At 43.3% G+C, this 23,048-nt stretch overlaps 3 protein-coding genes across 9 annotated transcripts in view; 1 reads left to right on the top strand and 2 right to left on the bottom strand.

Moving 5' to 3' along the window:
* Nucleotides 1–10,858, bottom strand: part of LOC133506029 (GTP-binding protein 1-like) — a 47,770-nt gene extending 36,912 nt beyond the window's left edge. For 6 of the 7 annotated variants that reach the window (XM_061829736.1, XM_061829731.1, XM_061829729.1 and 3 more), the window contains exons 1-7: nt 10,684–10,858; nt 10,305–10,500; nt 9,615–9,726; nt 9,354–9,534; nt 7,884–8,067; nt 7,633–7,797; nt 25–148 (exon numbers count right to left, since the gene is read on the bottom strand). In XM_061829736.1, the coding sequence (XP_061685720.1) occupies nt 25–148; nt 7,633–7,797; nt 7,884–8,067; nt 9,354–9,534; nt 9,615–9,726; nt 10,305–10,500; nt 10,684–10,700 (979 nt within the window). In that variant the 5' untranslated portion in view covers nt 10,701–10,858. Of the gene's footprint in view, nt 1–24; nt 149–7,632; nt 7,798–7,883; nt 8,068–9,353; nt 9,535–9,614; nt 9,727–10,304; nt 10,501–10,651 lie in introns of all 7 variants that reach the window. The other variant, XM_061829732.1, reaches the window with a different exon arrangement.
* A 2,047-nt stretch (nt 10,859–12,905) lies between these two features.
* On the top strand, nt 12,906–16,434 carry lgals2b (lectin, galactoside-binding, soluble, 2b). Its single transcript, XM_061830223.1, has 4 exons — nt 12,906–12,996; nt 14,044–14,117; nt 14,241–14,400; nt 15,819–16,434. The coding sequence occupies exons 1-4, from the start codon at nt 12,994–12,996 to the stop codon at nt 15,963–15,965; spliced, it is 384 nt and encodes a 127-aa protein (XP_061686207.1). The 5' UTR covers nt 12,906–12,993; the 3' UTR covers nt 15,966–16,434.
* A 1,796-nt stretch (nt 16,435–18,230) lies between these two features.
* uts2r4 (urotensin-2 receptor 4) lies at nt 18,231–21,478 on the bottom strand. The gene is made up of 2 exons (XM_061829369.1): nt 21,027–21,478; nt 18,231–18,735 (listed from the first exon to the last, which is right to left on the bottom strand). The coding sequence occupies exons 1-2, from the start codon at nt 21,419–21,421 to the stop codon at nt 18,231–18,233; spliced, it is 900 nt and encodes a 299-aa protein (XP_061685353.1). The 5' UTR covers nt 21,422–21,478.
* Between the last annotated feature and the right edge of the window lie 1,570 nt (nt 21,479–23,048).

Here is a 23,048-nt window from a genome sequence, read left to right on the forward strand (position 1 = left end):
TAAATCCATGAGATACGCATGTACCTTGCAGTATGTTGGCAGGACACATGTCTATCTTGGTGACCACCACAAACACAGGAACGTTTAATGCAAGCGCCAGGCCCAGGTGCTCTTTGGTCATGCCCACGATACCAGCATTGCTGCCAACCTGGAAGAAAATGTAGAAATACTTTGAATAGTTAATTCAAGATATATCAGGTATGGGCAAAACTTTGTGCTGAAGTGGTTAATCCGAGAAGTGGGTTACATCCTGAACTAGTTGCCATCCAATTGCAGGGCACATTTAAATGAAGTAATTATTTACTAAAAAATGTATGTATTAAATTGTTTACGGTTAACCGAATGCTATATTGTGGTCCACACATTGCGGTACTGAATTTTTCTTATGCAATTGCAGTTGTTCCTTTTTTTTTTCTTTACCTGGCAAACAGTCTAGGGTGACGTCCACCTTTTAGTGGAGTCAGGCTCCAGCACTACCTGGACCCTTGTTGGGATAAGCGGCTTAAAAAAATGGATGGATGGACACTGTTTGTACCTTATTTTTGTGCTATTCATTGAGCTCTGCTTTCTATCACTGATAATAGTGTACCCATTTGAATCTGTCTGTAGTATTTTAAAAGTGTCCAAGACTTAACAATGAAATGCTTTAAAAAAATGGCTAGCATGTATTTAAACAGGGGATCTCTCTCACTTATTGCGGGGGTGGAAAATAAACCAGATGGAGGGGCAACTACTGGATGAATTTTTATTGTGTGTGTGTGCGCATATATATATATATATATATATATATATATATATATATGCGGTGGGAATTTGCAGGCTTCTATTTATCCTTGTTGGAGTAGAACTCTGCCCAGCGGCTCTCAAAGAAGCACCTCATGGAGTGTCCCGCCATCCCCACCTCGGACATATCCTCATTGAACAGCTCGCAGTTGTTGAAGACCAGCTGAGCATCCGCTGCAAATTCCTCGCAGTTGCAGTACCCTCCTTGCAGTAACTTCTCTCGCATGGTAAGGAAGTCCATGGGGTTCTTGATAATGCGGCGGTAACCGGTCACCAGGCGGGGATTAACGGGCTCAAGGAATGGCCAAGCGTCTGCATGAGCCTCCATCTCCATTAGGATGATCTCCCAGAAGGTGAGGTCCGGCTGGTTACGAGTTGTCATGCGACGGCGTTTGGCCGCGCCTCCTTCTCCTGAAGGACGCGAGGATGAAGAAGCTACCGGTAGTACGGCGGTCGCTGCCTCCTTCTGCCGTGTCGCCATGCCAGCGCTGCGCCGTGTTGTTGTATCGTCGTCAGAGCCGGTTTCCTCATAACGCTTCTTTTTCAGCCTGGTCCGCTTTTTGGAGTTTGGTGACGCGCTTTCCTCCTTGACAATGCAAGTTGGACAAAACCAGTCTCCCTCGGGCACCTGGGTGATCTTGGGCTTCAGGGAGTACATGTGACAGCCGCGATCACAGGCGTGGCACAGCAGCAGACTGTCGTCGTTGTCGCCTTTCCTGCAGATCTGGCATGTCACTTTAGTCACCGATCTTTCCCAGGCAATAGCTTTCTCTAACTGCAGCAAACACAGACACAACTGAGGGGCACTGCGGCAGCGATCTAGTGCCTGCCGCCGTGTTCTGAGCCTGGAGGTAATCTCACTTTCCAGACTGATGACATCCATAGGTTGCTCTTCTCCTGGTGTTGGCGTGAGAGGAGCGAGGCGCATCACTTCAGCTGGGTTCCAGAGCGGCTCCTTCAAGTAGCGCCTCTCGATGTTCCGCTCGAGATTGGCAAGGTGCAGAACGGCCAAGTCAAGGGGGTGAGTTGCGACGCGAGGCAGACCAGACCACTCCTTCTTGGTTCGGATGATCCAGTCATCACGTGGGTCGGCGTCATGTTCGTAGTACTGGAGGTCAGCTTGGGTGGAGTCCCGCTCGGGGATTGTGTAGGGCTGAAACTCTGTAGCTGGTGCCTCTGTGTTAGCTTCAGCATCAGTGGCTATATTCTGAGGAGGAGCCTTCAGATGTAGGTCAGCAGCAATGACTCGCTGCTCCAGGTCCTCCACCCACCGAAGGGCAATGTTGTCAGTCTCCATTGCTTTTTCCTGTACTTGCCAAGGCTGCTGCAGAGCCTCGAGCAGCCCCTCCTTCTGCTCCTCGAACTTGAACACAGGATCGTTGATGGCTTTATTGCACATCTCCTTTAAACTTTCCATGTGTTTGGCCAAGTGTTTATGAAGCACTTTTTCTCTGATGCCTCGTGGATGGAGCGCCTGCAGTGTGCTAAATAATTCTTCTGGATCCTTGATCCACCACCAGCCAGTCACCATTGATGCTGGTATGGGCTTAACCACCAACTGTATAAAATACTGTTTTTCCAGCTCTTGGAAACTAGAAGCTGGAGGGCGACCTCTGCCTGCAGCGCCACGCGGCCCCCTGCGGGCTGGGCTAGTGCCTCTACTCCCCCTTCTTCGCCTGCGGCCTGGCCTGGCGCGGGTGGTCAGTTCCCGTGATGCAGGAGGCATTTGAGCAGAAGGTAACAGACTAGGCAGAGGAGGTGTACAATCAGGATTGGCAGATGCTTGTGTTGTAGCGGGAACTTCCTCTAGCGCTGCAGGGGTATTGAGATTAGGAGACGCTTCGGCAACAGATGTCACGGGTATGTCCGGCTGTATCAGTGAAGTATCAAGTGTGGGCGGAGGACTCGCCACCTGACGGTCGCTTGGAGAGTTTTCGTCACTTGGTTGTTCAAAACACTGGCCCTGATTTTCTGCCTCATCCTTCACACACTCCTCTGGTTGAGTGCCCTCTAGAGGTTCTCCTGTGTAAGCATCGTTGGATATTGCATGTCTAGACTGGCTGAGCCAATTCAAGAAAGCAGACTGTGAGAGATCTTGAGTGCACGTGGTGACCGGAGACCCCGGCCCATCATCTGCCGCTGATCTGACACTGCTACGACGCTGGCGCCGGATCTTTGCCGTGCGGAGGTGGAGCTCCACTTCTGGTTTGATCTTTCGGGGCCGTCCTCGTCCTTTTTGGCTGCTCATGAGTGACGCCGTCCCAGGGAGGGGGTCTTCTTCTGGGGACAATATCCGGTTTTGAGAAGGAGCAGGCCTAGGTGAGGAAGGTCTAGTATGAGGTGGAGTAGTGGCCACGGGGATCTCCTCTGTTTTGGGCTCCTTTTTGAGGAATGTGACTGGGACCTCTGCGATAACAACGTCCCCTGAGGTCAGAAGCTCTTTAGGACCCTCAACTAGAACTCCCCCGAGATGAGGTAGAGCCAGGTACCTTCGCCTGAAACGATCCTGGCCTAACATTACAGCCCGCATGGAATGAGACGACTGAAGCAGCTTTTTACGGAAGAATGCTTGTCGTTTGGTTACCTTATCTATCTGCCTTCCCAGATCATGGACGCTGGCATTGGTTGGGCTTTCATTATCACTTGTTTTAGGCTCGTCTTTACAACCACGGCGGCTGCTCCGCTCCACAACACTCTCCTCCAGGTCGAGGTTCTCCTCTTCAGCCACTCGGGCACTGCGTCGCCTTTCCTCTAAACCCAGTTCTTCCTCTGAGGCCAATCAGCTTTCCGTAACCATAAAGGAACTCTACCACAGCCAGGCAGTGGGAAAAGGCAGTGCCTGAGAGAATCACGCCAGGGACACGGGACAGCTCGGGCAGAGGTTTGTGGTCAGTGAGACACATGTCCTCAGTGGGTTTCCTCAGCTCTTCGGCAATTAGCTGTTGCCTCCTGCGCTCCTCCAGCCGTCTCTGAGTCTGCACTCTCCTCTCTGCAGTTTTTTTGGTTGCCAAGGCGGCCCGAGCTGCTGCCTCTGCCTCAGCCTGAGCTTTGGCCAGAGCCTTGGCTTTACTACGAGCACTCAACACCCTCTTGCCCTGGGCAATTCTTTCTTCATCTGTCTGCAGAATGGGAGGAGGAACCTCAATTTTGACAGACCTTCGCCGACCAGGCTTCTTGGGCTCCTCAACAGACTCTGATGCAGGCTCCGTTGTCTGTGGGGCTGTCAGATCTGGGGGTTCAGCCTTCACTTCCTTACTCTTGGTCTCTTGCTTTGCTCTCTTTTTGTCCTCTCTTATCTTCTTATTGTTTGCATCCTAGCGTCTCCTTATTCTGGCCTTCCTTTTCATCTTCTTCTTGATTTTTGTCATTTTCTTCTTTTCTTCCTCTGTGAGTGCTTCCTTATCCTCAAGTCGCTTCAATAGCTTGGCATCAACTTTACTAAGGAAGTCAATCATCTTTGGCTTGGGGGGTCTGCCTGGCCGGCGGGCCTGCCGTGCCTTCAGTCCATGAACCCTGCTTTTCTCTTTATCAGGGTTTGGCGGTCGACCTCGCCTGCCAGTGATAGCCATGATCATTGAGGGAACCTCCTCATTAGCCAAGAGAAACCACTTCACACCCTCAGGACTTTCCCTTTCTTCGTAGAAGTCTCCGACAGGCATGCGCGGGCTAAAGCTAAAGTGGTCTCTGGTGACAACGCCACTCTGGTGTTTCTTCAAGTACTGTATAACTTCAGGGAACTGCTTCATTCTTCTTCCGCAAGGTGTGTAATACCAGGTTTCGCCCTTCATGCGATCATTTATCTTCTTGACACGGATCTCTCGCTTCCATCCGTGTAGCAGAGGGAACTGGACCTGTTGTTCTGTTGCAACCCTCCTCCTGCAGGGTTCACCTTTACCAGCTGGGGAACTTTCCTCTTCATTGTCCTCTGCATCACTGGCAGTTGCACCGGCATCTTTTAGTGTTGTCATGTCCTTTTTAACTTGCTCAGGTTTCTTCATTCTTTTCATCATCTTGGGTTTATCAAAGGGAGAGGTGATGGCTGACGGGTTGGCAAGAACTGCTTCGATCGTGGCTGTGATTGAATCAATCTCCTCAGATGGAGGCTGAGTTTGGCCACATTCGTCCAGTGTTCCTTTGGCCTGTTCTGGTCTAAGAGTTGCCTTTCTCTTCCCTCCCTTGAATATCACCTCTTTGTCATCACCTCCTTTGGCCTTGACCTTCTCCCCCTTTGGTGTTCGACCGCGGAGCTTTCTCTTTGCCTCCTCCGGAGCTGATTTTCTAATCCATAATGCCTTTGGAGATTGAGGTTTACAAGTTTGTCGTTGGGTTTTCAAATGTCCTGCAGTGTCTGAGAAAACCTGATCAGTGACTGGCTGCAGTGGATGTACAGCAGGTCTGTGTGCTGGGGTACTGAAAGTGATGAAGTTCTCGTCTCGCATCTTGAAACTTGAGGGCGTCATGATCTCGATTGCACTGGGTGTAATGGCATCAGAGTCTGGTGTACTATGACTAACAGTCGACCAGCTCGCTTCAGTCCCTTGGTGATGTGGATGAGATGGCCTAAATGGAGTATTGTTGAGGGAAGACTCCAGCATGGACTCTCCTGCCTCAGACATCTCCCGCTCATGGACGGCATTCAGACTTGAATAATCCAGCGACAAGCTGCCATTGCGAGTTGTCTCAAAAATTGAAGATGGTTGCTCTTCTGTATGAGAAGTACTGGCAAACTGAGAAGTTCCATTTCCAAGGGGGAAGCTGTTGCCGAAGCTGCTGGCGTCATGCATGTGTGAGGTGCTGTTAGCTAAGGACTTGTCTAAGAAGGAACTCATGTGGATTCTTGATGGCGTGCTGCAGAGTGAACTGCCACCATATTGGGAGTTGGTGAGGGAAGAGCGGTCAAAACTTGTTTCAACAGTCTGTGAGGAGTGTTTGGCACTGGGATGGTCAAGAAGCGTTGAAATTCTGCTGAGAGTTTTCTCTGTATTTAGCACACCAAGAACGCTGCCAGTAGACACAGGCCCCTTCCATGTATTGCTGGGCTGCCGCTCAGTCTGCACATGTTGTTCTGGAAGATCAGACGATTTTGTAGTAACTCTGACGCCCTCTGGTGGTTGGGCTGTTGTCTTATCAGAACTCTCGTGATGATCACTTGTATGTCTGGCAGAAAACGAGGATGAGTCAGGTGGCCTGAGAACGACAGCTGACTCCTCTGTGTGGTTGCAGCTGGTGTTTGCCTCAATGCCATCCTTCCTCATAGGCCCTTGCTTGGAAGTAGACACGGTGCTACCGTGGGAGGGCTTTTCCCTGCTCATTGGAGATCCTCCGTCCTGCACGGTCGATGATGACGTCATTCCCCTTGAGGAACCCCCTTCTGTATCATGCGGGGGTATTTCAATGTACCCAAGGACATCCCCAGCCTTGCAACCTTGCAGGAGGGTTTGCTCGACATGGGTGAAAGCAAGTGGGAGGTCCAAGATCTCCTCATAAAGCTAATGGAAGCTGCACTCCGTGATCCTGGTCTGCCGTCATATTATCAATCTGTAAAGATCCTTGGGGATAAGCTGGTTGAGCTCCAGCTGACCCGCAGCACAGTTTCAGAGGTACTTCGCATCTTTTTGGAATCTCATGGCTACGAGACGGAGGTGTGCAACACATTGAGGACCAAATCCTTTCATGCCTTGCCTCCCGAAACCAAGGCGGCCGTGCTGGGTTTTGTAGTGGAGGAACTCAACAGTAGCAACATAGTTACAAGTGACATTGACAATACACTGGAGAACATGGTGACCTACAGGAAGAACAAGTGGATTATTGAGGGGAAACTTTGCAAGCTGAAGGCTGCCCTTGCGCGACGTACCGGCTGCTCAGAGGAAGAACTGGGTTTAGAGGAAAGGCGACGCAGTGCCCGAGTGGCTGAAGAGGAGAACCTCGACCTGGAGGAGAGTGTTGTGGAGCGGAGCAGCTGTCGTGGTCGTAAAGACGAGCCTAAAACAAGTGATAATGAAAGCCCAACCAATGCCAGCGTCCATGATCTGGGAAGGCAGATAGATAAGGTAACCAAACGACAGGCATTCTTCCGTAAAAAGCTGCTTTAGTCGTCTCATTCCATGCGGGCTGTAATGTTAGGCCAGGATCGTTTCAGGCGAAGGTACCTGGCTCTACCTCATCTCGGGGGAGTTCTAGTTGAGGGTCCCGAAGAGCTTCTGACCTCAATATAAATATATATATATATATATATATATATATATATATATATATATATAGATATATAGTGTTGTTGACAATAAATACATTTTTAGATCATGTTATGAAAAAAAACAACCAAAATATAAACTTTCTTTCGGCTTGTCCCGTTAGGAGTGGCCAGAGCGTGTCATCTCAGATGAACAGTCATATTGGCTTGGCACAGTTTTTACGCCCAATGCCCTTCCTGACGCAACCCCTCTTGGGGAGTGAAAAAAAACCCTATATATATAAAAAAGTATTTCAGTTTTTGTGATTTTTAGAACACACCAACAAATGGATACATTTAAAATGCTAAATATGTATATATTTCAATATTACAAATCTTACTTTTATAGTACTCTTTAAAAATATAAATATATATTTTATTGAGATAAGTTTATATAATATATATATATATATATATATATATATATATATATACACACATTTTTTTTTAAATTTTTTTATTTATTTTTTTTTATTAACTGACATTATGGTGGGAAAGAGCTAATGTAATGCAACAAATAGTGAAGGACTGGTGACAATGTAAATGGTCAGTGGGGTGGATGAAAGAACAGCGAGCCGTACTTTGAGCACCCCTGTTCGACAGCGTCGTCGACCACCTACCATGAGCATGCAGAAGTCGGGCAGGTGTCCGGTCATGCCAAACACTGTGGTCTTTAAGTACTTCTCGTGGCCCGCCAGGTCGATGAAAGTGATAATTTTGGAGGACTTTTCACAGATCTTGGTCCAGTCCAGGCTGCCGCCGTGGGTGTCTGGCTTGTTGACCACCTGTAAGAACAAAACCGTGAACGGCGCACAGTGACTTCCTGCTGCGTGTTGGGACATTAAACTGACGCTTCCTATTCCACACGTACCTGGCCCTCATGGTCGAAACCCAAAATGTCGTTGCCGACACTGCTGGTCCTGCCGCTCTCCATCTCGTGTTTGTGCCTGAAGAGTTTCTGGCGCGCGAAGCCTCGCCCGTTGTCCAGCTCGCCATGCGTCAGCACGCCCAGCAGGGTGCTTTTGCCGGCATCCACATTGCCCACCACTGCCACCCTGGACCCAGAAAACATGATAAGAATTAAACCTGGAGCACCTTGAAAAATAGCATCTGTAAAGTGTTCTGAGATGTTATTGAGCCAAAGCATAGATTTTACATAGACAGGATATTGAGAAAACAATCACAAAAACAAACAATAGAGGGGTTGAGAACCATGGGCTTCAAAGCTTTTATTTTATTCTGTTGTATGAATGGGAACGGTTGAGTACACGTGTTAATTCTGTGATCTTGTGGAAGAGCATTTAATTGTTCTGTGCGTCAGTACATGTTGCTGGCATAGATGGGTAAACAATTATTTTTAGCAGAAAATAATGAATACTTTTTGGACCGATTAAGTAAACTAATTTCCTGTGGCACACATGACCTTCTCTTGCGATGCACTAATTTGACAAGGCAAAGTTGTTGGGAAATCAGTATGTCTAGTATGTGTAATTTGGGAGCCATGGGACAATATTTCTACTCTTCTCTGAAGGACCCCTGGAAATGTCAAAAACAACTCTGAGACAAAAAGGCAGAGTTCTGGTTTATGAAACAAAAAGGGAGACCACCCTCACACTCATCTGTAAGCATTTATGTTTGCCCCCAAATTATTGTACAATTTTAGTAGTACTCCAATATTCATGACTAATGAATTACTTCTAGTAGTGTTGATTTCGGTTGTACAGGTAGTGGTCATTATGAACAACGAGTGGTCTGATAGAATTCATTCAAATGTACAATGTGCAGGCATGTACCCATGTACACAAGACTTTCTTTTCACTATGTAAATTATATGTAGTTTTGTTTATTTCTATTGTGCAGGCAGCAGGTAACATGAATAACTAGGGAATCCATCGCGTTACTTACGATACGGGGAGTACACACGGATCTCACCAAGTGTTACATTAAAGTTTTTTGAATTTAAGGATTATTTCTAGTCGTCATTTTTATTTCTATTGTGCAAGGTGGTGGTTACCATAAAAAAAAAAAAAAAACAAACTCGATGGATACTGTATGTTGTGTGTATGCATGCACACTTTAATTTTATTTTTTTCGACTTTGTGGCTAATTTCTAGCTTTAATGTTGATTTTTATTTTCCAGATGACTTATCAGGGTTAACTATAGGAGCCACTGGATAGGTTTACTTTATCCCTTGGACTAGTGTTAGCCTTTCTCTTTATTTCTATTGTGCAAGCTGGCAGCTATCATATGTAATTGGCGAAAGAAGCAATCACATTAAATATATTGAACTTACACGTGACAGGCTAATAAATAACTGCTAAACCTTGCCCTAAAGTGCACCTGACTTCCAGGAAGTCCTGCTCGCCCACGCGGCGGCGGATGAGGTAGTCGCAGATCTTGCCGCCCACCTCTGTGCGCTCCCTCAGAGGTATGAGGTCGGCCTCCACCTGTTCACACAGCGATTGCACCGTGGCCACTGATGCCTGCATGTCCCTGTCGCTGAGGCCGTAGTCGCCACCATCTTAGGATCACGACATGGTCAAAAAACAAATGAAAATCAGCAAAATCAGAGTAACATTTTAATGAGTTTACCGGTCTTACCTGACCCCATTCCGACCACAAAGATTGTTTCTCCGCAGCCTTCGTCTAGCCGCTCTCGTAGATGTCGCTGCAGCGCGTCATACTGCTCCCCTGTCGGACTCACCAGAACAAGCTGTAAAAAAAATTATTAAAAAAAAGAAATTCACAACAATCCCCTTCTAATATTACAGGGGGAAATAGGTTTACATTTTATCTATTTACAACGATAAGAATGGTTGGAATATTACAGAAAAAAACTTTTGCTGAACTTGAAATTAAAAACAAATGGTAAATTACACTCTCATAAAAATGCACAACAATTGCATGCACACACCTGGTTTTACAGATTTAATTATATAAATATATATATTAGAATTACTATGGGATTGGGTGTTGTGGTCACATATGCTGCAGTTTCAATTCATCCATCCTTCCATTTTCTTTTTGATAATTAATGAATTATTGTATACAAACCCTTACTTAATAATAAATGTTTTTTTTTTTTTTTTTTTTTACAAAACTGCTGTCACTCTTGACCCCAGCATAGTGTGTCCTACTGGCCCTTAATATTTGGCAAGCAAGCAGACGTGTCACTTGTCTCATATTTCATTTCCAGCACACATGTGACGTGTACGTATAGCAAAGTACTTTAAGTCAGACTAGTTACAAACAACTTCTAAACATTTATCATAACTTTCAAGTATGGCCTACCTTGTTACTTAAGTCCAAAACATCCCCGGACTCCCCGTTGGTGCCCTCGATGTCCTCGAAGATCTCCGCCGCGTATACGTCGTCAGCGGCGGCGGCGGCGTAGAACCCCCGGTCCGGGGCGAACATACAAGCGGGCACCGTGCACTCGGCGGCGGCTATTCCTGCTTCTCCTGTCGCCACAGACGACGCCATGTGTCTGTCACGTCAAAAAAAAGCAACAAAAAGACAAAGTTTAGACAGGACCACGGCAACTATTAGCCATTAGCCGCTTGTCACCTCAATCCTAAATACTATACAGAAGTTCCGTTAAGGTTAGCCAGCGAGCTAATGTTTACACACACACTCACTTTCAAAGGAATAAAACACTTTTTAAGTATACTTCTGGTGTCTTTGCATGCCAGCTGTCTGTTGACACTGCTTGATGGTGAAACACTTGACCAGTCCACTTTTAAGTAACTTTATACTCCTTTCTCATTGAACTGCGGCGTACCAAAAGTAGTCCTTGCTACCTGGTTTAGCTTGAACGCGTTAGTTGTTTACTAGCTTCTAAGATTCCCCGAGCGTTGAATTCTAAAAGAACGCCTGTCAAAAAATACGCACACGCGATTGGCTGAGATTTCCTTAGATGACGCCCACTGAGTTAGGGTTCATCCAATGACGTCTATCCGCTAATGCTGTTTTGTAGCATATATTTAAAACCATTGTGTATTTGTAAATCGATTTTTTTAATCAATAAGGAGCAGGGTTTTCAACACCCGCATGCGCGTTTCATACAAGGTGTAAATGAACATGAATATATAAAATACATTAAAAAAATATTAGATGGAAAAAGATGCTACACTGTGGCGACCCCTAATCCGAACAAGCCGAAAGGAAAAGAAGAAGAAGATGAATTGTGCGATACTAAAAAAATTCTGCTTGACTAGATTAGGTGCACAAAAAAATGGACTGAAGGAATGTCCATCGCAAAATACGTACACACAATTGGACGTCGTACTTTCTGCAAAGCGGTCTAAAAAATAAAATTAAAAAACGCCTGGAAATTGACTGGAGAGGGCGCCATATTCTTAGCCACGCTAATATAACTACCGAACGCAACACAACCGATTACTGTATTTCCAACGTGTACCATAAAGGGATATTCTCCAAGGAAAAACAACCCCCCCCACCCTGCTTGTTTTTAAATCAGTGGCATTATTTATGCATTTATTAAAAATTCAAAATCAAGTCATACACTTAAGTGCTATAATGCCAAACAGCAAAATCCTAAAAAAGAGAGAAAAGGCAGCAAATATTTCAAAATGGTAACACTATTGTCATGACAATACAAACAAAAGCGAGCAACAATAAATAATAACAATAGTGGCCCTCGTGAGCGTAAGTGGCTTGGCTCAGAAAATGGATGGATGGATGGATCATCTACCGTTCCACTTATCCTCAGTGAGGTCTCAGGCGTTTTGAACCCTGTCGCAGTTTTCTTCGGTTGAAAGGCCAGGTACACCCTGAACTGGTCGCCAGACAATCACAGATAATAACAAAAATGTTAATAATACAGTAATATCATCAGGCGGCGCAACTGGGAGAATCTAAAAGTGGAAAAGGTTGTTTCTTTGTTTTTTACGATTGGCTCGCAACCTGTTCAGGGTGTACCCCATTTCCTGCCCGTTGGGATAGGCTCCAGCACTCTCGCGACTCTTGTAAGGATAAGCGACTGAGAGAATGAATGGACGGATGGATGTCTTTGACAGTGCGACCTCACCACGATTAATCTGTTGGCCATTTCACCACCTTTCACCAATTCAGATTTCCTAGTTCTTGATTGATGCGTTTTCTTCGCATGGATCTAAAGTGTCATGGTAAAGAATTTCTGCATCAATATAAGTTTCAATATGACGCCAATCAGGAATGTCACCACAATCAGCGATAAAGGATAAAAAATTGGCAAATTGTGTCTTTGATTTTTTTTTTTTGTTTTGCCATGCTTCGAAATATATTTTCTGTTTGACTAGCAAGTGGAAAATCTTCTCTTGCGCAGCAAATTTGTTCCAGCGCAAAGGCCTCCAGATCCACCATTCTGCAAGGCCACGCAGCTGAGCAGTACAGGTTTAAAGAATAAATAAATAAATGAAATAAAGAAGAAGAAGAAAAAGAAGAAGTGGAAAAGCTAACTCCGAATACCCGTCTGTTTTTGTTTAGCAGTGCACGACAGCTGCTGTTGGAGAAGGAACATTCTTTACAAACGACTTTGGTCGTGACAGCCAACACGGAAGTACTTCTAGTATCAGTGAATTATTAAAGCTATACTAAAACAACTGATTGACATATTTAACAGTGACTACAGCTACTAGTTACCTTAAAGAAACAATTGCGCTCATGTTCAATTTTTTTTTTAAATGTACCATCTTTCTGTGATTTTTTTTCAAAAATAATGACTTATATTGCTTTACAAAGAATTATTATTTTGACAAATTCATTCAGCATGTCAATTTATTTAAATGATTTAAACTCAATACAATAGGGTAAGCACGCTAACTTTTAAATGTTCGACATCCTCCTCCCTGTGGCTTAATGCCCTCCGCCCCCGCCCCCCCCCTCCCATAACCTGCGTGATATAAACCAGCGAAGCAGCCATTGTGGCCTCTTGTCACTCGAGGCACGATCTGCTCAAGACCCACTCAAGACAGCCAAGATGGTAAGTTCATTCGAATGTTCATGCTGAGCCTTTATTCTTTCAATTTTCCGTAACTAGTCATCTTGATTTATGAGATAAAACAAATTATGTTGACTTTCCCACCACATAAGCGCTGCATAGGATATTAAATGTCAATTTGTTGAAAGTGATGCCTATCGCAGCTGTTCTTTAATCAGGTACATCATTTTCTATACACCTATTTCATTGATTCAAACACTCAGGTGAAAGTCTTTCTGATAAGATTCGGTGAAAACGCAGTGTACACTTTGAACTAATTATGAGATAGAATGAACATATTGATAATTATTCTCTTGCATACAACAATTCTTGTGCAGTCAATAATGAATCACATAGTGAGTCAGTTCGTTCAGTGGCTCCTTATCAATATGTTTCTTGCCTGTTCTCAGCCTGAATGTTATCAGTATGTCTGTGATGTATGTGTGTTTGTGTCTGTTCAAAACATAGTAGTCAGTTTTAACAAACAAAAAGCTAGTGTGTGTGTCCAAGTGTCGTGTAAACAGCAGCATAGAAATATATCCTACACTCTCTTTGTAGTACAGAGTATCATATATGTGTGGGCGTAGTTCAGCATGTGAGAGATACTAGGTCACATTTATTGATGATGAAAACAGCACAAATCAATCAATGTGTGAGCCCAAATCAAATGTATTAATATAGCATTAGAAATTATTGAACCATTAACATACATTCTGTATAATGTATTCAATATAAATAGTCATACTGTGTACATGGAGTGAAGGCGGTTTATGGTGAGGTGCGTTTTTATGGTTTTATATGATGAGTGCGTACACGGTGAACAAACAGCAGAGTCCTGTTGCCAAAGATTATTATGCGGTGACCTGGTTGATCATCAACATAGATGATAAGAACACCTCACTTAATCATTGGCAAAATGTTAAAAAATATGAACTGAACATGCAATCATAACTAATTTTTGAATATATACTACATATAAATAGCCTATCATTCATCCATCTGTCCATCCATTTATCCATCCATTCATCCACCAATCATTGCCCATCACAGAAAGTCAAGGACATGACCTTTAAGGAGGGGCAGGAGTTCAAGATTCGTGTCAAGCCCAAAGATGACTGCAGCAGGTTAGTCCGGCACATGGGTACCTTCCTAAAAAAAAAATTAAAAAAAAAAAAAAAAACACACAACGTTCTTTGATTTTTTTTTCTCTTTCAAAAAGATATTTTAACAACATCAACATCTTTCAGATTCTCCATCAATATTGGGCACGACCCGGAAAACATCGCGCTGCACTTCAACCCCCGCTTTGACGACGACGTCATCGTCTGCAACTCAATGTCGGGAGGCTCCTGGGGCGACGAGCAACGAGACGGAAACATCAGCTTCGTCCGTGGCGAGGAGAGCAAGGTATTACAAATTAGGTTGCTGTTCTGCCAAAAGTGTATTTATCGCCATGACATCTGTCAGCCAGCAGCTGAGCTGCACTGTATTTGTTTACAGAGTAAAGTAGTGACTAGAGAATAAGGGAGAAACATTTCTTGTGGCCATCCTATGTCTTGTGCGGGGTCTAAATACACCTGTGTACTATTCTAGAAAAATCAGTACATGAAAACAAGTAATTTTTTTACTTGGTGACCTCAACCTACTCTTGGGTGGCAACACACTCATTGAGAATCACTTCCTGAGCCACTCCTACAGAAAGCAGCGAAAACATTTGACATTTTGATGCATGCCTAGAATCTTTTTGCAACCGTAATGGTATCATTTTGAAAATATACAATGTACAGTTTGCTGCATGTTTTTACGAATTTTATGACCATGTGTACATTTAACCTTAAGGCTTCTTTATACTCGTGTGTGCTGTGCCGCGTGTACTTTGCCTTTATACTCGAACGCAACTCCCATGCGGAGCTTTGAAAACGTGCTGCAGTTCTTCTCCAAGCCAGAGGCATCACTACGGCTGGTATTGGCACCGGGTGGAGTTACCTCAGTAATTTTTGGTTATTTCCGGTAGCCGTTTTTACTTTCATTTCTGTAACAAAGAACAAAGCAACAGGCGCTATAAGTAGTGGAGTATGTGGAACCGTGTGCATCATCACAGGATGTAACTAAAACGGACCAATCACGAGAGATGAGCTCCATGGCTTTCTCCACGCGTCAATTTTTTTTGAGTTGTGCGTGCCAAGCTACGCAGAAGTGATGGGCAGGGCCATGCATAGGTCACGTGATGCAATGCGGGCATTGTGGAACGTGGGAGAATAAAGCGGCCTTTAGAGGTCGCACTGCAGCTTTAAAGACTTATTTGAGGCTAGCTTGCCGAACAAAACATTAGCTAACATAACACGCACGCGTATAATTTCAATGGGATGCTTTAAAAAAAAAAGTGTAAAATGTGTTGCATTTTGCTGCATGCATTGAAAAGGTATCAACATTTTAAACTTGAAACCCCCACAACCGATTGCCTTATTTAGTTTATCAGAAGCGAGGGATTCAAAATAGCATTTCCAATGCGACATTTTGTCACTAGGAAATATTTTTGCTTCCTTAACTTTCGAGCTAGAGTACTAGCTCCATTAAACTGAGCTTTTAATGATGTGTTTAAAGGTGCTTTATGGGATAACTACAGTATTTTTTGTCTTAAATGTCGTTTTTTTTCCGATGAAGCCATTTAGTGTACAAGGTATTGTGTAGTGTAACTATGCTAGGTTAACAGCTACATAATCACACGCCTCTTTATTGGGCCATAAAAAGCCTCTTAAAAAGATACACGGGTCTGGTTTAGCATTCCAAAGTCCAGTAACGTTTCTTTTTCTCTCTCTCTCCAGATGTACATCAACTTCAACTACGAGGAGTTCTTTATCAAGTTGCCCGATGGCTCCATTATGAGCTTCCCCAACCGTCTGGGAGACGTCAAGTACAAATATTTTGAGGTCATGGGGGAGGCCAGGGTCATCGGCATGAAGATCAAGTAGAGCTCCTTCTTGTTCACGGGTTGGCCGCTTTGACGTTGACAAACTTGGACGTGACTCCTCAACATTCATCATGGTGCTCTTGAAAAGAGTGGGAGGACCTTGTATGATGAGTAAATGCCTCGAGAGTGAGCCATACCACACCCTTGCTCAATGCTCAATGGATTTGCAAATAAATATACGCTAAAAATTGAAAATGTCATGATTTTATTTTCGCTAGCACTAGATTATGCAACATTAATAGTAACCTACTTATTTCAATTAAAAAGGACCCTTGCAGAAGCAGTAAAAAGGTGGAAAGTTTTTTGCATGCTTTGAATGGGGGAAACAAATTCAAATGGGTTTACTGTAATTCGTCACGCATGCATTCCCAACATTTATGTCTTTAAAATTAACAAATTCACACTCAACTTAGATACTTCCAGTTTTAAAATTCTATATACTGTAGATGTGAATAGATGTGATAAAAGTCAACACCCCCTGTTCAAAAATAAGGTTTTTGTGATTTTATATATATATATATAAATTTTTTTTTTCACCAAGACAAATGAGTCAACATTTTCCACTATTTATGTGACATTGAAATTGTACAACTCAACTGAAAATAAAATGCTTTCTTTTAAATTCTTTTTAAATGATTGAAATAATGCAATTCTCATAACAGGGAGCGTAGTGTTCAGAATAAACATTGCAACATTGTTAAGTTTGAGGCTACAAACTTTAACCTTGGGTTCATCAGACAATAAAAGCCCCAAAAGGTGGAAAAAAAAACAAAACACTCCTGCAGCACGAGCTGTAGTATTATGAGATAATCAAATATTGTCATAAAATTGTAAGATTTTCTCTAGTTTTGTGAGAAAAAAAATTCCATATATATATACATACACACATCCATTCATTTTCTTTGCCGCTTATACTCACGAGGGTCAAGGACAGTGATGGAGCCTATCCCAGCTGTCAACCGGCAGGAGGCAGGGTACACCCTGAAATGGTTGCCAGCCGAGACAAACAGTCACACTCACAATCACACCTAGTGGAAATTTAGAGTGTCTAATTAATGTTGCGATTTGGGGGGGGAAACCAGAGTGCCCAGAGAAAACCCACGAAGGCACGGGGAGAACATGCTAACTTCAGATTTAACCCGAGTCCTCAGAACTGTGAGGCCAATGCTTTACCAACTGAACTGGTTACCAGCCAAACGCAGGACACATTGAGACAAACAGCCGCACTCACAATCACACCTAGGGGCAATTTAGAGTGTCCAATTATTATACAGTGTATATATATATATATATATATATATATATATTTGGATTAATTATTCATACATTTTCGATGCATAAACCTTAATGCAAAGCATTTATGCTTATAAAATATTCATTTCATATTTGCATTTTAGTTTGTTGATTTTGTTTAATAATGTGATGTAAGAGCTTTTAAAGATAGGTTAACACGCGTTCCTATTACACACGCACGCACTCACACGCACACACGCACGCACATATAACCGGGTACACAGTTGTCATTTCAGTGTTAAGGCATTTTCAGAAAACTAGAAAAAAAAACACGTTAAATGTTGCCGCGTGCTTCGACTGGAAAATAGTACCACCTGGTGGACAAATATAAAAAATAAGCAGTCCAACTTGAAATCCAAATATAAAAGATTCCATATTTTATTACTGTATAAGCAGAGAAGTGGGGGAAAAAACGACATCTCAAGTGATTTTCAGATTTTTAGCAGATAAGGTGAGGTGGGGTTAAAACTATTTGGTAGGTCTCATTCATGTGTAATCCAAGAAGAAGAAGAAAAAATAATAATCAAATAGCCATGGGAGACAATTAGCAGGAGGACTCCAAAGAATGACAAGAGGCTGAGGAATGTAGCACGGCGTGAGTACATTCCCGGAAAGAATACCGCGCACAGCCATGTAGGAGAAGATTAGAACTTGCCCGAAGATGGATGGGATAGGCTCCAGTGACCCAAATGAGGATAAGCGGTACAAAAAATGGATTGGTCTGTTACTTTTGGAAAAAAAAACAAAAAACGTTTACTTTGAAAAAAATGTTTGTGTGTGTGTGTGTGTGTGTAAAAATATTAACAAAAAGTGTTTGTAATTTGTGATTTTTTTTTTTTTTTTTTTTTTTTTACGGTCTTTTAGTTCTGTGATTGAGAGATGATCAATTTGGGGTGGGTTTTTGTCTCCATGATCACCATCTTGAAGTCCTGCTCTAACCTTTATTCAAACGCTATGGCTAAGACTGTCGAAGCTACAAGGTTCCGGTCAGCTCAATCCTCCGAGTCACTGTGGACTGGGCTTTCTGGCCCAGGTAGTTCTTGTAGTTTCTTGTGAGCAGTGTGTAGAGGAAGGGGTTGATGCAGCTATTGCCATAGGTCAAACAGGTGACAAAAAAGTTTACATAATTGTGAGTGGCTGGGGATAGAGCCTTGAGGGACTCTGGCGAGAAGAGCTGGGCCAGTTGCCAACCCCAGAAGGGCAGGAAACAGGCCCAGTAGACCACCACGATACTGAAGATCATCACCACCACACGGTGTTTGAGCCTTCGACGCCGGGCCGGGCGTCCGCCTCCTCCTAGGCGGGTCTGGGTTGCCCAGTAGCGTTTGGCAAAGCCCGCATACAGTGAGACAATGACCAAGCCTGGGACAAGAACACTGGTCAGGAACAGAACGCTCACATAGACCTTGAAGGCCTCCAGAGTCCACGTCGGGAAGCACATCCTCTTAACCGCGCCGCCCGGAGATGGCTTTTCCTGCCTGAGTCAGATCAGAAATCGCAAAGAAAATTTAGTGCTGGGGTTTATTGACTTAAAATAAATAAATGAATAAAATTTGATTGTTTTTCACTAAAGATTTTTAAAGAAACATTTTATAAATTTACTTGGAAAAGCTTTTTTTATTTTCTGAAAATATTTCTTATTTTTTAAAAATAATTTTGCTTTACAGAAAATCTTTTGTACAGAGCCCCTAAAGGGACATTGAAAAATAAAACATAAACGATCATCAATTTGCAGAAAAATGTCATACTTTTCTTGAGTAAAGTGTCACGTATAAAATGCTGACTTGATGTCAATGGAAAAACACAACAAATTGTGTAATTTAGTCAGAATTTTTAAAAATGTTTTTGGATTTAGTTATGTTTGTTTAAGATCTGTTTTTATTTGCATAAAAGGAAATTTCTCAGATTTTGTATCTATTTACAAGTTGAATACATTTTTAATCAATTATAGGTCCTCAGATTTTTCTTGTAAAAAAAAAATCTGAGGTCTAAAATTGATTAAAAATTGGTTTGGACATGTTCAGAAGCGAGAGAGTGACTATATTGTTAGAAGGGTGCTGAGGATGGAACTGCCAGGCAAAAGAGCAAGAGAAAGACCAAAGAAAAGGTTGATGGATGTCGTGAGGGAGGACATGAGGACAGTGGGTGTTAAAAAGGGGGATGCATGAGATAGGCTTAGATGGAAAAAGATGACACACTGTGGTGACCCCTAACAGGAAAAGGTGAAAGAAAAAGAAGAAGAAGAAGCCTTTGTTTGCAATTACAGACGTCAAACGTTTCCTGTATTTGTTCCTGATCAGATTAGATCAGACAGGTTTCTGGGCTGTCGCTGAGAAACACAGATTTTCAGCTGCCTCCAAAGATTTTCTATTGGGTTTAGGTCTGGAGACTGGCTCGGCCATGCCAGAACCTTGATATGTTTCTTACAGAGACACACCTTGGTTTTCCTGGCTGTGTGCTTCGGGTCATTGTCATGTTGAAGGAGACCCGACCACGACCCATCTTCAAAACTCTGATTGAGGGGAAGAGGTTGTTCCCCAAAATCTCACAATACATGGCCGCGGTCATCCTCTCCTTAATACAGTGCAGTCGTCCTGTCCCATGTGCCGAAAAACACCCCAAAAGCATGATGCTACTACCCCCATGCGTCACAGTAGGGATGGTGTTCTTGGGATGGAACTCATCATTCGTCTTCCTCCAAACACGGTTAGTGGAATTATGACCAAAAAGTTCAATTTTGGTCTCATCTGGCGACAAAACTTTTTCCCATGACTCCTCCGTATCATCCAAACGGTCATTGACAAACTTAAGACAGGCCTTGACATGTGCTGGTTTAAGCAGGGGAACCTTCCATGCCATGCATGATTTCGAACCATGAGATCTTACCAACAGTCACCTTGGAAACGGTGGTCCCAACTCTTTTCAGGTCATTGACCAAGTCCTGTCGTGTAGTCCTGGGCTGATTCCTCACCTTTCTCAGGATCATTGAGAATCCACGTGGTGATATCTTGCATGGGGCTCCACTCCGATGTTTAGCTTCTTCCATTTTCTAATGATTGCTCTAACAGTGGACCTTTTTTCACCAAGCTGCTTGGCAATTTCTCCGTTGCCCTTTCCAGCTGTGTGGAGTTTTACAATTTTGTCTCTGGTGTCTTTGGAGAGCTCTTTGGTCTTGGCCATGTTACAAGTCTGGGTCTTAAGAATTGTATGGGGTGGACAGGTGTGTTTTTGGAGCTAATGACCTCACACAGCTGCATCTGATTCAGGATAATACATAGAGTGGAGGTAGACTTTTAAAGGCGGCCTAACAGGTCTTTGAGGGTCAGAATTCTAGCTGATAGACAGGTGTTCAAATACTTATTTGCAGCTGTATCACTCAAATAAATCATTTAAAAAAATCATACATTGTGATTTCTGGATTTTTCTTTTTAGATTATCTCTCTCATAGTGGACATGCACCTACGATGACAATTTCAGACTAATCCATGATTTCCAAGTGGGAGAACTTACAGTATTGCAGAGTGTTCAAATACTTATTGTGTTCACTGTAAATACAAAGAATACTGCGTGAAAAATATTATTCTTTTGAAGAGTTAATCTTGGGGAGAAAAGTTTCAGGAATCAGCGACATAATAGTGTAATTTCATGGAAAAAAAACATACTTTTGTGACAAGCAGTAAAAGTGTAAGAAAATATTTGTGATTTTGTGTGGAGGAAAAAAAACTTGTGAGAACAACTGAGCAATTTTGTGGCAAAAGTATTGTCTTGCCTGAGCTGGATCATGACCATCATCGGCAGCGTGAGCACGAACGCCGCGGCCCAAATGGCGGCGGCCGTCACCTTCTGCCTCCGCGGGGACGAGTTGCGGGCTCTCAGGGGCCGGGCTACAGCCCGGTAGCGCTCCAGACTCATGGCCACCAAGATGAAAACGCTGGCGTGCATGGTGAGCAGGTCTAGACTCAGTAGGACCCGGCAGCCGGCGTCTCCAAACAGCCAGTCGTGGGCGAAGTAAGTGCACACCACAAAGGGGATGGTGGTCAGGTAGAGGACGTCTGCCAGCGCCAGATTGGCCACGTAGATGTAGACGGAGCCCGTGCGACGCAGTGCGGCCGAGCGCGTGACGACCAGAGTGTACGCGTTGCCCACCGTGCCCAGGATCCACATGACAGTCAGGGTGGCGCCCAGCAGGGACGTCACCCAAAGGCCCCCCGCCCCGCCGCTGCTACTTTCAGTGGAGCCTCCAGTGATGTTGGAGGCATTCAAGTTCATTACAGGTCGAGGTGTCAACGTCAGGAATCTGATGACGTCATCGAGGAGCAGAGACTATTCCGAGAGCAATGGCATCAATAAACGTCGGCCAGGTCCCACCAGAATCGCCAAGATCCAAGTCCTGCAACGGTAAGAAAAAATATACATATATATTGTGCGCTGATTTCAAAATTTTGTGTAAATATTGTTCCAATCCTGCAAGAATAAAAAACTATAATTTTGAGGGAACCAAATAAATCATGGTGATTTAGATTTATAAAGAGTGTCATTTTGCATGAACATTTGATTTGGTGAGAAATTCTGAAATTTTTCCGAGAACAAGATAGTTACAGAAAAAAACCCCAAACTGAATTTGCCTGAAATTCTATTTAATGGAAAAAATACATTTGGAATTTTGTGAGAAAAAAAGGTTTCAAAGTTTTCTTGAAATATTGAAACTTTTTACTTTTTAGATTTCATATTTTTGTAAACTAGATGTGATTGTGAGATTGTGACTGCGGCTGTTTGTCTCCATGTGCCCTGCGATTGGTTCGCGACCATTTTAGGGTGTAGTCTGTCTCCTCCCCGGTGACAGTGGGGATTGGCCCCAGCACTCCCGTGTCCCTTGTGAGGATAAGCAGCTCAGAAAATGGATGGATATTTTTGTGAAGAAAAAATATAATTCAGTGAGAAAAGAATTACAGCATTTAAAGAACATTTTTGCATTGTTGTGAGGATTCATTTCATAACCCTTCACAATATAATTGCTGCCACTTTAATACAAGTTGTCAATTTTTCTGAGAAATATTTTGTAATTTTTTTGACAAAAAGTACAATTGGGAGGAACATTTTTTTCTTCCAATTTAGATATTTTTTTTACCTGACATATTGTACTTTTGCAAATTTCTTTTGTCAAGTTTTGAGAAAAAAAATGGAGAAATAAGTGTCAGTTTGCAAGAATTGTTTTCACAATATGGCAAAGACACTTTTCTTACTTTTAAGAGATTGTAATTGGTTCAAATGTTTGTACATTTGAAAGCTTTAAAAAGAATAACCACACAAATCTAGAAGTCCAACAAAAGTCTAGAACAAGAGAAAAACAACGAGAGACCTTGCAGGGATGTCCCACGAAAGCATCACGAGCAAGCTCCGCATCAGATGTGTTTGTTGCATCCGGGCCGATATTCCCAATCAATTCCAATTCCCATTTCTAAGAAGCCTCATCTGTTGATTGTCGATTGACGCTCGTCTTCTTTTTCTGTGGTTCCTTTCTCAGCAGCGTGTTAAAGCGGCACCGCACCGCCTCTCAAAATGCCGAGACCCCCCCAACCAGCTCGCAAACACTAACCGGACGTTCTGGACCGCCTCGAGAGACCGTTGAAACATTTACAGTAGTTTAGTCATCTAGGAATTTGGGACTTACAGGAAACTAATGGCTTTTGGTATTTACAAAATCAAACATGAAGAAATCAGTCAATAAATAATATTGGGAGCATTAAATGTAGCCGGTGATGCTTGAGAAAACAAGACAACGAGAAAGAAA

Source organism: Syngnathoides biaculeatus, chromosome 9 (assembly GCF_019802595.1).
Source record: "Syngnathoides biaculeatus isolate LvHL_M chromosome 9, ASM1980259v1, whole genome shotgun sequence".
Lineage (NCBI taxonomy): Eukaryota > Metazoa > Chordata > Actinopteri > Syngnathiformes > Syngnathidae > Syngnathoides > Syngnathoides biaculeatus.

What these genes read in the sequence shown, in the direction of transcription:
- lgals2b (XM_061830223.1), top strand. An exon ending in CCCAAAGATGACTGCAGCAG is followed by an intron (nt 14,118 to 14,240) that starts GTTAGTCCGGCA and finishes AACATCTTTCAG; the next exon opens with ATTCTCCATCAATATTGGGC. An exon ending in TCCGTGGCGAGGAGAGCAAG is followed by an intron (nt 14,401 to 15,818) that starts GTATTACAAATT and finishes CTCTCTCTCCAG; the next exon opens with ATGTACATCAACTTCAACTA.
- uts2r4 (XM_061829369.1), bottom strand. Translation starts at nt 21,421, where the DNA reads ATGTGGATCCTGGGCACGGTGGGCAACGCGTACACTCTGGTCGTCACG. An exon ending in ATGGTCATGATCCAGCTCAG is followed by an intron (nt 18,736 to 21,026) that starts GCAAGACAATAC and finishes GATCTGACTCAG; the next exon opens with GCAGGAAAAGCCATCTCCGG.